The following is a 16867-nucleotide window of genomic DNA, read 5'->3' as shown; positions in this document are numbered from 1 at the left end:
GTCCCTGCCCTGAAACTCCGCGGCGGCGCGTTGTGTGAAGCGAACAGACAAAACCTCGAGCGCGGGGACGGGCACGAGCCGGTTTTTAAAGCGGGCACCCGGACACGCGGTTTTTAACGCGGGTTTTACCGCGTCCCCGCGGGGAGGGAGCGCACACGGCCCGCGCTCTGCCACCTCCTCGGGGTCACAAAGCGCCTGCGCTCCTGAACTGACCGAAACCGCAGCACCGCGGCCGCCAAGGTTATTCCTCCCAATTTTTCAGTACTGCCGAAAAGTCAAAAGTTCTGCGGGCCCAGTTCTGCACAACCGGAGTACCTGCGGGTGACGGCACGATGCTCGGGGAGAAAAAGCCACCCTGGGCACGGTGCGCAGCTGGGGAGGCGAGGCTGTGATCCGCCGAGAGAACCGAGCCGCCGCCACCAACGGGATGGAAAAAGTTTGAGGGAGTCCCACGGGAAGGAGCGTGTGAGGAGCGCTCGCGCGTTCCGTGGGGGAAAGGCAACGGCAGGCGGGTGCAGAGATCCCGACAGCGCCCCGCGCGTGGCCCACCCCACCACCTCAGGACCGGGCTGTCACGGGGCTCTTGCTGTAAAGGGTCTCCCAAGAAACCAAGTAAATTGCTCTGTCCTTTCAAAAATGGAAAGCGCCTCAGAAGAGCGATACATTCTTTGCCTGGCCGAGTTCTCTTCCCATCTCCGTCAAAGCTTGGGGAGTGCTGGCACTTCTGCCTCCTCAAGCAGAGCTGCGTGTAACTGGACCACATCTAATGCCTGCACAATGCAAATGAGGGCTGAAATGGCCGTTTCCTTTGATGTGTGTGACTAAAAACACAGAAAGGATATCTTCCCTTCGATCTGCGTAAAAGTGGAGCTTCTTTAAAAAGACCTGTTGGCTCTCTGGTTTTGCTAAGGCGCTCTTTTGCTAAGAGGAGTATGGTGCAACGGATCTCTTCTAAGACAGAAGAAAGGAAAATTCCTTTTTCCTATTTTCAGCGGCTGCTAATCTCATGGAGCGTGAAAGGCACATTGATGAAGCGGCTCTAGAATGACAGGCTGGCTCCCAACAGTCATAAAGCTAATCTAGTATACTCTGTCCTATAAATGCACACAAATATTAATGCAGCTATAGGATCAGCTAAGATAATTGTTTCCTTCAGCTGTTCAGGATACGCTGGAAACTCCTCTATTTGCCACACTGGCAAGGGGCTAGCATTTTCTTGATGAGTTCTAGGGAATTTACGTCTCTCCTTGGATATTCTTCCAAGATGATCCGTACGCTCAGCAGAGACACAAGGCCGCCACACAGTCGGTGTTCCCCACAGTCCGCGTCATGGCAAAACCAGAATCCTGGATGGAACCAGGTATCCCTCCGCACTTAGGGACAGAAGTGCAATTCCTGGAGCAGGTTCCAGATGTTTAGGAACGCCTTGCCAAGCTGTGGCAGGCCAGCCCATGCTGAATCATCCCCAGTGCTCCGCGTGGAGCCGCAGGCGCCCGTACGCCCCTACGAACAGACCTGCCCCGCCATCTCTTCCTGGCGAGAAGCGGGCAGCAGGGTTAGTGCAGCAGCACAGCCCGCAGCGAGGCAGCCTTGCCCGCTGCCTCCCTCCGCCGAGCCAGCTCGTCTCCTGGCCTGTTGGTCTCCCACCCGAAATTAACGTCAGGCAGCGTCCTGAAGGGGCTCGAACTCCCACTTGGACAGTTGGGCAAGACTCCGTAACGAAAAGGAGATGAGAGAAATGGTGGAGCGAACACATCTCCTCCGAGTTACAAAGATTTTCACTCTGATACCACACGTAATTCTGCTGTTTGGGTTCGGTTTTGCTGATGCCGGCGCGGCTGCGTGGCTGAACGCAGGCAGGAGCCCACGCTGCTCCCTGGGACGTAGACGACAACTGTTGCCACAAAGAGTCTTCCCGTTCTTTCCAGGTAGACGAGCACAAACATTTATTTCGGATACAGCCCTCGCCGCATGATTCACTTACACACTCGAGAACAACCAACCATAAGGTACTCCACATGGGGTTAGACCTTGAGATCACCCAGAAACATAATTAAAAGGCAAAATCAGCTGCTACATGCGTGCACAAGAGTGTCCATCTCTTTCTCCTCTCCAAAGCTCCGTAGTTCCTTCTGTGCTTCTCTGGCTCGTTAGAGTAACGAGGTCTGTGTGGTCTGATTGACAAGGTTGTTGAGGACACCAGCTGCCTTCTCTCAGCCGTCACCGGCCCAGGACAGAGGAACTTCCGCAGAGCCGGTTGGGAACAGCTCCACATCCAGAACGGACACAACCTACCTCAGCTCTCCGGGAGCGCGCAGCCTGCTCTGTGAGGTGTCTTCGGGAGCACCGTCTGGCTTTCTAGACCCTTCCTGGTCCATAAAGGCGACGAGAATTTTTGTGGACGAGGATGAATAAGGCATTTTTAAGGGGTTTTTGAAGTAGTGTGTGAATTCTGCTACATACGGCTAATTAACTCATTCTGTTCCTCAATATAAGCTTTTCTACCAGGAGAAAAAAACACTAATAAACTGAATCTCATATACCGGAAATCATACATAATTTTAACAGTAGCACATAGGTTATTACAGCAATGTGATCTATGTAATATTACGGGTGCTATTTGAACATGGATTTTTCATCGAACATGCCAGCAATGTCCCAAGTATTTTCATTTAATTCCTTGTGCAATAAAATGATAAGAAGGAAGCCATTTGAACTCAAGTGCTGCTGGTATCTTTCAAGTTTCCCAGCTCCCCACTGTTTAAAAATCAAAGGTCTAATCACTATTAAGGCACAGAGGTACTGAACCGCAAAAGATCCCGCGCGTGGTACAGGATAGACTGTCTCGGTCTTACCTTTCTAGGGGCACAAACACAGAGCTACCTCCAGCTGATAAGCGGCAAGAAAGTAGATGTGCCAGGAGTTTCTGCAGCCTGAATCATGAATAATTTTTAACAGTATTCTGATAAAAGCTGCTGCTACACTGATGTATGGTGTTTGGGTTTTTTTTAAGAGGGAGGCGAAATACAAAGTTCTTTAAAAAAACCTCCTCATTGTCATTCCATGGCAGATGTGGGTCTGGCTTGGTTAATTGGGTTAATGTGATGATTTGGCATGCTTAGTTATATGCAGAAATAAAACTGTAAAGAATACATTCAAATATCCTGTTATGGATATGCAGCAAATTATACATCCACCGTTGCTATGGCAAGCATCAAAAAGCAAAACAATTCAGACAGTTTTAATAGCTATAATGACAATGTTGGAACCCCATTTCTTTTGAATTGTTTGCACAAAGTTACTCCATGATTTAGAAGCAAGGAATGCCAAGCGTTTTTACAAAAATACTCTTAAAAGCGTGAATAGAGATGCTTAAAAAACCCTCACAGTGACAGAAATGAAATGGTTTTGCCCTTTCCTCTCTCAACTTACGGAATCAAAAGCTGTTTCTTCTAGGAATAAACCCAAGACTTAACCAAGTCCATGTGGATGTATAAACCCACTGTTACTTCACAATACTTCACTGCATTTGTGAAGTGTAATTTCAAATTCCCATGTTCATCTAAACCAGGTAAATATCCCAAACCGTGCACTTCATCAGAAAGGCTCTCCAGAGGAGTACGCTCTGTTCAGGGCTCTGCCATCCAAATAACTTGCCCAGAATGTGGTGTGGACGTTGAAGGGTATACATTACCGGGAACTAAAGGTACCGCCTTACTGCACACTACCCTAACAGGAGGCCAAACGTGGTTGTCTTCCATGGTCTGGGCTTTGGATACATTCTTCTCCCCGTTCCTTCTGGAGCCCATTTATTTCCCTCAAATACAAACACACTACATTCAAATAATCTCTAGTAAAACTCTGTTGGCTATAGGGAATTTACACCAGACTAAACCAAAGCCTAACTCCAGAGCCATTTTAGAAGAGCCTGGAGGAAAGAGGTTTTTGCTGTGCAAAACCTCATGAAGATTTTGTAGGTATTTAAGCCGGTAGCCTCAACACCAAGCACAGTATTTACCCGTTTAACCACGAACAAGCAGCAAAACACTTTGTTTCTCTACCCTGGCACTGACTCCAAGGGAAACAAGTGCCTGTGGAGGGGGGTTGCAATGCTGGAGCCCCCCTTATCCCCATACGGTGTCAAACTGCCTCAGCACTGCCCGACACGGGCGCCAAGCTCCAGCATGGTGCTGCAGGCAGCAGTGCGAGGGACAACGCCTGCCACGCCGAGCACGGCAGCACACAGCCTCTGCCACAGCCCCGACCTCCCCTCCTCTGCGGCCCTTAGTCCTTTATTCCCCTACAAGAACAGGGCAGGGTCTGTCTTCGCTTTGGTTCACGCTCCAAGCACCCTGGTGGCACTAAGAAAATAACAGTTATTTTGCTCTAATGTACACCCATAAGCCAGTTAGAGGAGAAAAAACTGAAATATGAGGTAAATTAAAGCTTCCAACTAAGGGGATTTACCAGTAAGTCACCATAAAATTCAGATAATTTATTTTTTCAATTCTGCAGCAACTTTCTCCCAATTCGTTTGGATTAGCTATTAGAAATTATGTCTCAAAAATTAAAGAAAATGTCTATTGACCATTATATCAAATTCTAATTTTAGCCAGGAAAAAAGAATAATTAGGTTGTGATTTACTCTGGTAGTCAACTTACATTAACAACTTCTTCCCCCCGTTTATGTAATCCTGGCAAAAATCAAATAATATATACAACGCTCATAAATGCTGGGCTAGATTTAGTAAGGACAATTTCCTACAGTATATTCAGGACATTTCTCTTTGCTTTCTGTTACAATAAGACAATCAAGTTATTTAGTTTAAGGAGGCAATGATTGTCATCCATGGTAGCCTCAGTTATACTTTTAGTGCAGTCTTCAATGAGGTAAATGGAAGGATTTTTTTTTTTTTAAATTGGGGGTTTTTAAGCTGTCATCGTCCTGTAACAAGCTGCTCAGCCTGGCTGCTGCTCTCTGGGAATGCCTTTCCCGCACATCCTAAGCCCCCTCCCCTGTCCATACACAAACTACACATTAACGAGACGCAGGCGAGTGCCTGAAGCCCGCAGACGCTCGGTCACGCAGCGCGGCTGAGCACGAGGCTGGTGCGCAACGGGCTCTGTCCTGGGCACTGGATAAACAGCTCCCAGCTCTTGTTTTCCCCTCCACATGTAACAAGATAGTGTAATCTTCAGGTTAGTTTGATATCAGATCTCTAGCGAGAGCTGAACCAAATAATAACGGGAAAGTATGTTTGAGCCGAAGGTCCCTAAAGGTATGCTCCTGAATTTCTGTTCCTACTTTTAAACAAATATCTTTTCCAGGATACTTAACTCCTCTGAAATTGGACTGCTGTCTATATTAACTGAATAAATACGGATCTAGGAGCCAAACTTTAGTCACCAAGGTATGAAAATGTCAGCCTCAGGCACTGAAAACAGAAGAATGAGTAATGGAAGACGACGACAGAAGAACAAAAGGAGAACTGAAGGAAGAGAAATTGGTGATGGTAACGGAGGCAGGAGGTGTTCAAAGCCACGCGGGTTCAGAAACAGGAACCCAGCGGCAAAGGCAGGTTTGACTGAGTCAGTCTGACTCCACGGGGACAGCAGCACCCCAGCCCTGCCCTTTGCCCAAGACCTGCCCTGCAGTTACCAAGTCTCCATTCATGCACCCCTGTGATTTATTCTGTGTACACGTAACGTGGAAGCATCATTAACAAACAATAAAGCACTCACGCTTTCAATTAAAAAGCATTATTGCTGAAATCATTATCTCCAATCTTTAAAGGACTCCACCACGACTGGGTTCTGCCACGCTATAAATTCACAATGAGAAGGAACTTCCCAGACTTTTTTCATCATAATTTATGAATAGATAAACCAAATGGAAGTATAATTCCAGTATCACGGACCAGAATCGATCGTGATTTGCTCACAGTGGTGCAATGGCAGTGCAGCTACTCAAACCATCTCCTGGGTGCCTGGCCAGTGCCTCATCACACAGAACCCTCCTTCTCTGTCATCAAGGATATGCAGTAGTTCTGATGAACAAAAGCAATTCTTTTAATATATTCTCATTAGTTTTAGCTACAGGGCAGAGTTTCCTTTCTATATTTGCCTAAACTTCACCTAACCATTAAAACTGCTCTTTCCCATATGACCCATGAAAGCCGCACAGAATGAGAAATATATCCAAGCAGTACGCAGAAAACATGCAGAAATAGCCAGTCTTCACTTAGATGGTTTCATCTGCGAGTTCTTGACTTTCTCTGAAACTTCCTCCCCTGAAGGATTGGAACTGTAATACTTTTTTTCCTGAAGTGGAGTAAATCAGTTCCTACACTCCCAGTAGCAGAGTGAAAATTAAGATGTAAAGGCTCAAAGAATGCAGAAGAACCCTATTATTCAACAACAATACAATTTGCTGCTGATCTTCAGTTGCCAAGACAGGCACGTCAATTATTTATAGAACCCAGAGCGTTAAACATGAAGTATTTCAGCCTGGGACAGCATGAAGGTAAAACCAGGAACGTGACCCTGTCAGAACTGCAGAACCGCAGGCAAGGACAGACTATCCCTACCCAGATTACTCTTTTTACCCCACTATAAACTGGAAAAGGTCCTTACGAAGTGTCACCTTTGGTGTTAAGTGATATGCATTCTATTTTTTCTGACAGCATCAGTCTAGGTTTAAAGTTTATCTAAAGGGCTATTTCTGACAGGGAAACAATGCACAATGTCTTCCAAAAACACAAGTTAGCATAACCTCATCTGAGCATTTACATGACGTCCACGACCTTCTCTTTATCCGTGCTTACATCTACGAACAGCCTGTCACGCTCATCTTAAACTCTGCTCCAAATGACCTCAAGGCTGCCATTCTCGCGGCGCTGAGGAGACCTGGCCGTGCAGCCCTGAGCACCACCCGAGATTAGACACGTACTACCAACTCACCTGTAGTAACCACCAAACAAAGCCTAAAATAGCTTCCACGGACTCCTTAGAGTGGGAGTTGCATTCAAAATTAGCAAGCACTCCTAAAGAAAAGAATTATGCATAAAATTACTTCTTTTTAGCTGGTGAGAGAACTATTAATATTGGAATTAGCTTTTATACTTGGAATGATGTCTTTCAACTTCCATCGCTGACTAAACAGTAAAACCCGTGACCTAGCCTTGCACAATCTCAATTTTTGTAACACCTCTCACTGCTCCAGAAAATTAAGTAGGTTTATAATCATATTAAAATGAGAAATTAATCCTTCTGTAGGATTATTGATTGATCAAAATCAACTAGAAATATCAGAAGTAAACAGATCTTGGTTGCAGAAATTGGTATGGGATCAATGGAAGTGGGCAGTCACCTGGACAACAAGCCTGAAGCATACATTTCAGAAATGGATCTGCAAGGTCTGGCTGCGAGTTTAAATACTGATTAGGAGCATAATCCAAGGACTGCACTTAATTCTGGTGTATTTCACATTTAGCCCTTACAGTTAAGGTCAAAGTCCAGGGGATGAAATTATGTCCCTAATCTCAAGCACCCATCACAATCCAAACAACTGTTCTGCACGGACAATGCAAAAGTGCAAGTGCCAGCGGTGGAACGGGCTCGCTGTAAGGGCCGGCGTCACGGGACACGACCACGCCAGCACAGAGATTAACCTCCAGTTACACAGACTAACCACAAAGTCTCAGGCATGAAACCAGAAACGTAAAGGCTCGCTTTTAACAATGCCTTATCATTGTTTATAATAATCCCGGAATTTTTGAAATAAAATATTTCCCACCTCATTTGGCCATTTGTTTGCTCAGAAAACATTCTTCCCTTCTTGCACCATTTAAGACACAAGAGGCACAAAGGCCTCAGTGCACGTATGTGACCAGAAAGCTCCTTGCAGACGGAATCCCACACAGCTCTGTCCTGCTCCCCTCCCCACGCTGGACACGCTCTCTGCCGAAACACTAAGGTTCCTCATGGCAGCAATACATGAATGTGTGGTTTACCCCTCTCGCACCCCAAACGTTTCAATCCAGGATCGTCAGTCAGCTGGCTGGACACCCAGGAGATAAGGAGCCAGGTGAGAAGCAGAGGCTCCAGGTCGAGCCGGGTCAGGGAGAAGTGCGAGGCACACACGAGGCACGCAGACACCTCCCTAAGACACCAACCGCACCTCAGGCCATTTCCAGACACCCGACCCGAAGAGCCCTGCTCCTCCGCGAGCCGCCTCTCCTCTCGCACCCCGATCGTGCAGGCAGGAGCCAGCCGGGGACTCTGGACCCGCTGAACCCAGCGCGCGGGTGTCGGGCTGGCGGCTCTCGGGGCACCGGGCGAGCCGCATCCACTGGCCTGTGCCTCGGCCGATGGCAGCCACGGCGCAGTGCTAACGCTGCCCCAACGGCCCGGAGCGGCCACGGGGCTGGCTCAGGGACAGGGAGAGGCTTGAACAACGAAAGCGAGCCAGCTCTAGTAGCGTGGAGCAGTTACTTGGAAACAGGCTGTGCCAACAGCACACGGCAGAGGGCTGCTTAGAGCACCGGGTAGAAGCCACTTCACCACCAAAGACTTGGAGGGAGACTGAGAAAAACAGAGCGTTCCCCTTTGCACAGAGCCTAGGAGCTGCAGCTGGACACACCTCTGCGCTTGACCCCTGCCAGCGCCGCAAGACCCTTTCATTTCAAGAACATACATAACGTTACCCCAAGCCTGCACCCTGGAGTCACACAGACAGCATATGTGACTTTTCACATGGTGTGAGCCCTAAAATGCATAAAAGAAAGGTTACGCTGCCGTTCAGACTGGAAAGAGTTTAATCGATCCCAAAGCATCTCCTTCTTTGGGAAAATAAGGCACACGGTAACCTCGTGCTTACTGAGCTAGACCTTAGAGCCACTGTACTCCACCACTGACAGCTCTTCTCCCCGAGGGACTTTCGTTCACAGTGGCCAGGTAGGTACTTCCAATAAAAAGAACTTTTCTATAGGCAGCGATGATTAAGAAATGCTGAAAACACTGTTCATCCTTCACCAGGAGTAGCTGGTGTGATGGTATTCTAAGAAAAATATCCCAGATCATGATGGGAACTTCTCAGCATTTTCCTCCTGGTGCACTGACTATGCAAAAGCCCTTATTTACCAAACTACTATAAACAACTCGTTAGCCACACGAATCCCATCAAACGAGTGGTGCATTAGTGATAGGCATCCACCATACTATGGGAAAAGCTACACTGTCTGTCTCTAAAAATACCCTGTTTATTTTATGCCAGTCAGTTGCCAGCTTTTATTCAAAAGGGGTGAATTTTTACTTAAGAAGAGTATGGTTGGAAGCAGAGAAATCATGCAGCAGATATTAATATACCCATCATAACTTCCACAGAATCAAAATTTCAACTTATGTTCTCAGTAGTGATAACAAAATTTCATCTGCACAAAAATTGCTTGTATGGTTCACAGCAAGTTTTTTGACACCAAGAAAACACCCATAGTTGCAGTGAAAGGTTGTCCATGGCTCATTTGAGGAACTAATCTGTACTAGTCAAAAATGTCCACAATTTATTGGAGGGAAAAAACCCAAAACAAAATAAACGCACCCCACAAACAAAACCAGAAAACCCTGGGGCCCCACCTGCTAGTACAACTGTAGTAACAGCCACTGCGATGTTGTACGGGGTTACAAAAATACATTTATGGGTCTACAAAATATTCTATGTCAAATCAAATATTTCAAAGATGGAGGAACACTAATTGCATCTCCTTCAACTGCCTTGCCTCTGACATTGAGGGCAAGATCTTCAAATACGGTGAATAAGAAATTTTGTCTGACAAACCACTTAGAGAAAAGGAGCAATACTGAACTTTAAGATCAAAGTGTACCACGGGAGCGATTCACCTTCCTTTGCTGTACGCTTGCAAGGCATCGGCTGAACACGAACGTAACACTGGGGCTTTGAAAACCTCCACCTGCGTTTGAGTAGGAGAATTTGCACCAAGTGGTAAGGCGAGGCTACACAACCCTATCTCTCTTAGATAAGCACCCCCTTCACCAGCTGGGGAGCTCCGTCCGCCAGCCCGTGTCACTGGAACACCAACGGCAGCCAGCTGCACTGCTGCCGCCCCACACCCCCCCGGCCAGCGAAAGCGCCGGCAGGACAGCGGGCAAACCCAACACGGATTGCCCAGTGCTCCCCTGCAACTGAAAACCTGGGCTCTGACAAAACTGAGGGAAAAAAACCAAAAAAACCACAAGTTTGTCTAGTAGGCAACTGTTTATCCTCAGGGTCATATAAAATACCACGTGCTGGAAGAAGAAGAAACAGCGAGGAGCTGGCAACATCCAAAGCACGACGCCCACAGAAGCGATTATGCTGATGCCAAATCTGGTCCTATCTGAACCTTCCAGCCACTGCTGAGCTGAGAGCACGTGCCGCGATGCCGGAGCTGGCAGAGGCGGTGCTGAGCACAGCTAAGTGGCCACTGGCCACCTTAAAGCAATAGCAGCACGCATGTTCCCCAAGCTAATGTCTAGTGGCATGAACAGTAAAATAACATCTATATAGTGCTCTTTGTCCAAACCGTAGCAAATACCAAGACAGATCTTCCCGTTCCCCGTTCCGCCCAGCCTGCAGTGATGCCGGACTCGCAGGGTGCTGTGGGCCACCGCCAAGCCACGCTGGCTGGCCTCCAGGGCCCCAGCAGCGAGCAGGAGGAACAGGGAACGGCCACGAGTCCTGGCTCTGGGCAACTGGCACAAGCATGAGGACGCAGCTCCTCGCCCGCACTGACTGCGCTCCAATTTCAGCAGACTTAAAGCTTTCCAGATCGATGGTGAAGGATTTTGAAACCCAAAGAGCACAAGAGATTTACATCCAAGTTTATAGGAATAGCTGAATAATACACCAACAGCCTTAACATACACATAGGCAGAAAAAGAATGAACAAAACTGTCAGATCTCCCCAAATATGGATTGACAACAACAGAAATTTGCTAATTACCATTTTAAGCATGCCTGAATTCCCAGCTCTGGTGTTACTACACTAAAAATTATATCATCATATATTTTAACTACATGATAGCTCGTGCAAGTTATGACCATGTCAAAAACCTGGTCTGTATTTCATATGGTATTTATACGGTATTCAAACACAGTTACGTGTCCCAAATGACATTGGACAAATTACTACTTTTTCACCGAAAGAGTTGAATCTGGTGATGTTCCTTCCCTGTGACATCACGTGGCCTACACACAAGATTTTAGGATATCCTGTAGCATCCAGAGCAGCTCATTATCATAGCAACAACAGGAAAGTATTTTACTAAACAGAGGAAAAAAAAACGTAGAATTGAGCCCAAGTAATATTGTCACTGATACAGCAGGAGAAGTCATTGACTTCTCAGAGAACTGTTCTACTGGAGGCAAGCTGGAGGCTGATTTTGGAGCGAGGAGAGCTGGGAGGGAATAGGGGTTCCCAGCTTCCAGCCACCAACACTGCACAAAATCCAGAGGGCTGTCCACAGAACATGGTAACTGTAATTCCTGTATGTCTCCCCTTCAAAGTGTGGACGGTTGGCTTTCTGGCAAGCTCTGCGCGTTCTGAAAACAGCTTGTGAGAGATGAAAGCACTGCCCAAACGCAGAGCTCTGTCCCCTGACAGGCTGCAGGGATCCAAGGACCCCGAGCGCGCCCGCTGAAGCTGCACTCTGTGGGGACCAGTGAGGTGCCAAAGGTCAACAGAGCCAGCAACCCCCTTCCCACACCCCCCGCGCACGTACGGAACTGCTGGACCTGTCAGAACATTTCCTAGCCATATAAATCAGCCTGAAGAAATAATTTCTGACGCTGTCAAAACCGCACTGATGGGTTTTGGGCAAAGCAGTGGTGTTGGCACATTCAAAAGCCTCAACCCTGCCCTGCACAATGTTCTGCGGGACAGACGTGTCTCGATTTAAGCTCATAAAAATTACAACTGGCACCAACACCTAAACTATTGCAAATTCCTCCCTGACTGTGGTTCTGAAGAGGACACTTTCAGCAGAAGGAACTGTTATTTACATATATCAACCATTCACACCTCATCCTGCTCCTCCTACTGCCAAGATCTCCTGCTCTCCAGAAATGCCCTTCTGTCCCACACACTCACTGCCAGGAAGAGCCCAGAGGCAGGGGCAACACGCAGATAATTACTACAAACCTGGAACATTTTCAAGGAGAATGTTTGCTTTTGACTTTTGGGGGATTAAAGTCAGTCTTCCATAAACAAGCATGAAAATATCCCAAGGAGAGCTATGTTACTAATGAAGATTTTCTTGCATCTTGTCAGTCGCTTCAGCCACTTCTGCTGCCATTGGATGAGCGTAACGAAGCCCTTTCTACCGCCCGGCGCTCTGCAGGTGTGATTAAATCTGCCTCTTACTTCCCCAAGTCCCCAAGTGGACTATCATGCCTCAGTTACAGAGATAATTTCTCAGAATGAAAGAGCCAATAAGAAGCGATTCCTTTGGGCATCTCAACAGCATTAACACAAAATGCAGTAAAAAGCATTAGAGTAGCAGAAAGCAATTTAGTCCTCGTGGAGGCAACCTGTTTGCAAAGCATTCCAAACATTTTAACCGTGTGTATCTGCCCCAGCTTAAGTCAGAAGACGGAACAGGCAGTGGCTGCACCGAACCGTCACCTCAGGAGAATGGCACTGGCTGCAAATTAACCGGCTGAGTTCATCTCTTATTTCTCTTTTCGTTCTCATCACAAACCACGGCGGCAGACAACCTGGTACGACTCTAGACTAACCTGGCAGTGGGAGCTGTGGGGTGGGCGAGGCGGCCGCGGGGCCCGCGGGCGTGTGCATGCAAGGACACATCTGAAAGTGCAAGTCTCATGGGGGTTTGGGCACAGACCGATGCAGCTTTGGGGAAGGCCTAAGCACAGCAAGAGTAGGTCAGGACTGAGGCATCACTGGGACTTCATGCAAAATGGAGGAAGAGGGAATTCAGAAAACTCAGCTACGGTTTGAGGGGGTGTGCCATTGGCCTCATGAGGGGAGGTACCACATGAAGTCCCACGGGCTCCAAAATGCACTCGATTAGCTGTTCCTTTTACCTTTTTGTTCTACCCAGCATTTCTTCAAGAGCACTGTCATCTCTGGCTTTGGCATCCTACTCATCATCTATGAATTCATGTTGCCGTTTCCTCCCTGAAAGGAAAAAGTCCCATAGTCAGTCATTTGCTACACAGAGGAAAGGACAAATTTGACAGAGTATTTTTGCCATTGTTCAAGTTCAAAGACCACTGCTCCTTGAGCAGACAGTACTGCAAGTTGTGTTCTCCGCTAAAGTCATTCATCCGAAATCAATCAGCCTGTGTTGACTCTAGAAACTTACCCTGAATTTACCTGTAAGCAGCTGAAAAGCTGTCAGTATCTCAGAGCTGCCTGGAAAGAAAGAGCAGGGCAGTGACTCACCCAGAGCAAAAAAATCCCCAGCAACAACAAGAGAGACTTGCACCAAGCAGATATCTTTATTTTATTTTACAACACTCGGAAAGTGTTAAAATCTATATGAAAAAGAAGCAATACAACATGGAGAAAGCACGCTTAATGTTAGGGAAGCCTTCATTTCATAGCACGAGCCAAATTAAAAATAAAACTAAACACAAGCGTACAAAGCGGAGACAAAAAAAATCAATTTTCTCAAAGAGATAACATGAGGGACTCCCACAGGGGCTGGCAAATTCTGGGAGAGAGAAAGAGATTATATTTTATGGGAAGAGATTCAATAACCATTCTTTTCCCATAAAGCTAGTGATGGAGGATTGTCACCGCTCCATAGACACACTGTGCACATTTCAGGACAACAGTAACAGAAAATCAATAGCATCTTTTATACGTGAAAAGACATTATCTCTATGGACTCCTAATACTAACAAATGGGATCAAAGAAGACCTTTACTAAAATTTAGTAGTCAGCATTAATCTGGCTGATAAGAGAGGTAGTATGCTAGTCTACATCCTTGGATTTTTTTGATTTTTTTTTTTCTTAAAGAAATAACTCTGCTCAGAGCTTCACCCTCCACTGAAGCCAAAGAGCCCCCAGATGACACTACATTAAAAGTCTAACAATGTTGAACCCTGGTGCTGTCACTCGAAAGCCCCATCGGCATACATTTCCTCTCTGGCTGATGGCTGTAATCATTAGGAGGTAGGAGCTTTATCAGGTGGTAATTTGACAGCTTTGACAAGCTCGGTTGAATTTATGGCACTTTCTAGTTTTTCCCTCCATTGAGCTGAGATGGAACTAAAGTTAATATTAGCAAAAACACTTTGTGCAGGTTCAATTTTCCAGCGTGACTACATGATTCCAGTTACTCAGAAATCAACTAAACAAGGCCTCCTCGCAGTCCCTCGCACTCTCACGAGGCTGGTTCACCGCCCAGCCCAGGAGCTCAGCTGAAGGATTCAGCAGACGGGAGGTACCTCCGGCTCTAAAGCCACCAATCCTGGAACCTTCGCACCGTGTAGAGGAGTCACCACCGTCCCAGAGAAACACAAAAAAAAAAAAAAAAAAAAAAAAAAAAAAGAGCTTCTCGCCCCCAAAGCAGTTTTGCAGACAGGGACGTGCGCAGCTTGCTGCCCCCTCTTTCACCAGCAGCACGGGCCACTGGTGCCCACCCCCCGAGGGTCCCTCCCCACCAGCCTGGCGGGAACACTCTGCTACTGGCGGCCCACCCAGCAGAGCTAACCCCAGCTTATGAACGTGGTGATGTTCAGAACCACTCCACTCAGCTCCCTTTGCAGGGGCAGGTTCAGTGTCCCTGAAACAGAGCCCATCGTTTCTTTCCTGTCTGTGAAAGATCTAGGACGTTAAAGCTTAGGAAAAAAACAAGCAACGATTACAGTTTCTTGTATTTCCAAGGATCGCCAGGTTTACTCTAAGGAGGAACCCAACCAATTACATCTGAGGAAGAAAGGTACCGGTAGATTGTGACCTCTGGAAAACACCAGAGATGATTCAGGACACTACTAAGGCTACTCGCAGTTTACAAAAGGAGCACAAGGCACAGCATCTGACCGCACATGGGCCAGCTAAACCCAGGATCTGATTCCTGGGGTCTGCTCCTCTGCCACAAAGATCACGTCCCACACAGCACCACGATGTTTTCTTGTGTGGTGTGAGGAACCTGCGAGGAGCGGCGTGGGCAAGAGGAACACTTCACCCTGAACCAAAACTTGGCAAGGCAGTAAAGCACAAACAAGCTCTTTGCTTTTTTTTCCCCTTTCTTTCCCCCAAATAGCTTTCTGTCATAGATGTTACATTTCCTCTGTTATAATTTAGGGTTTTAAAGAGCTATCTCTACATGCTTAGAAAGCACAGTTCATATTTAGCTCCCTAAACTCATATTTCTCTCTTCTTATATTTCCCTGCCAAGATGTGACATCTGTGGACTGTTCCCAAAAAATTCCCCCGAATCATCTGTGATGCATGCGAAACAGCGGCCAGAGCTGGCAACGAGCAGCTGTGTCTTTTAGGAAAGTGTTAGATCAATCTGGTAAGGGGAAAGATTCCCAGTAATTCTGCCACTAACATCCCTGAGGACCACACAACTCCCAGACCGCCTTAGAAAAAGAGCACACTTTCGACAGGACCAAAATCCGTGGGAAAGAGCGTTGCCATGGCAACTGACATCCTCAGAACTGGAGTCTTCTTTGCATTTTTGCACAGACTCAATGACTCCTAAACCATGTGGAGAAAAAAATGAGTCTAGCAGGAGGGTTCATTCAGGAAAAGCATGCTGCCAGGTGACTCCTTGTGAAACAGACCCATTTCTACGTGGTTTCTCAGAAAGGGAGCCTTTGTGGACCTCTCATTCCAAGCACTGCATCTCACTACAAGTGCAGAGGGACTTCCATAACATGATCAACACTTCCTTGTTAACTACCCTTGGATCAGAAAAAAACATTAAATATTAAAACATTCCTATTTTCAAACAAAAGTTATGTGAAAACCAGACCCAAAAGAAATCAGCTGAGCTTTGGTATGGGAAAACACAGTCTCGGCCTCACACTAGGCTGTACCAGAGATACTGAGCGGTCTTTCAAAAGCTCCTCTGAGGACAGCAGGACTGTAAAACCACTCCAGCACCCCCCGCACAAACACCAGATCCAGTCACTGGGGAACACCCAACCGTGAGCGGAAAAGGCCTTATTTTTTGTCCTGGCTGCCTTATCACAGCAATGAATCCAACAAACACCCAGTCTGTCCGACAGCACACTTCATAATGAGGCACAGGTTACGGCACAGACCAGGAAACCCTCCTAGGAAAAAATCTGACTGCTCCCCACACTTTTGGGGTGTTTCCTTCCATTTCGCTGCTGGGTAAGACCTGACGAGTGGCCTCCCATGGTTAACCCACCTGCAAGACCGTCTGCGCTTTGGAGGGCACCAGAGCATAAGCTCCAGGGCCGGATTCTCTGCTCTGTGGTGAGCAGCCAAAGCAACGCTGACCCAAAAAGAACTGCTCCAGGTCTACAGTGGTGAACAAGGCCTGTCCGTGGCCTGCTCCCTGCTAGTCGTTCTGTGCCAGCAGTTTAACACTGCTGAGCTAATCCTTTGACTGCCTTCGTATTCTGTGCAGGTCAGACCTAACCTCACGCTACTGCAACCGGCTGTAACAATTCTCAGGTAACCTCTGTGAGTCCACCCCATCGGAGCCGGGAGTTACTCATGAAATCAAGTCACTCGGGTCCCAAACCGGTGTGGAAGTGACCCTCTGGTTATGCCAGGCAAGAGACCTCAGTGTGCGACTGCTGGGCCCCTCGGTAACCGGGGTAAGAGACGGCCCTCGTGGGGCACGTCCGGAGGGCACACC

The 16867-nt window shown here is 47.3% G+C and overlaps 1 protein-coding gene across 6 annotated transcripts in view; it reads right to left on the bottom strand.

Moving 5' to 3' along the window:
• Positions 1–13202, bottom strand: part of CAMTA1 (calmodulin binding transcription activator 1) — a 283392-nt gene extending 270190 nt beyond the window's left edge. For all 6 annotated transcript variants that reach the window (XM_026862593.1, XM_026862589.1, XM_026862588.1 and 3 more), the window contains exon 1: positions 13103–13202. In XM_026862593.1, coding sequence (XP_026718394.1) covers positions 13103–13169 — 67 coding nt within the window. In that variant the 5' untranslated portion in view covers positions 13170–13202. The remainder of the gene's footprint in view (positions 1–13102) is intronic.
• Between the last annotated feature and the right edge of the window lie 3665 nt (positions 13203–16867).

The sequence above is a fragment of the Athene cunicularia genome (genome assembly GCF_003259725.1).
Source record: "Athene cunicularia isolate RWA chromosome 21 unlocalized genomic scaffold, athCun1 chr21_part1, whole genome shotgun sequence".
In the NCBI taxonomy this organism is placed as follows: domain Eukaryota; kingdom Metazoa; phylum Chordata; class Aves; order Strigiformes; family Strigidae; genus Athene; species Athene cunicularia.
The sequence above is the reverse complement of the archived record's forward strand: the minus strand, read 5'-3'. Positions and strand labels throughout refer to the sequence as shown.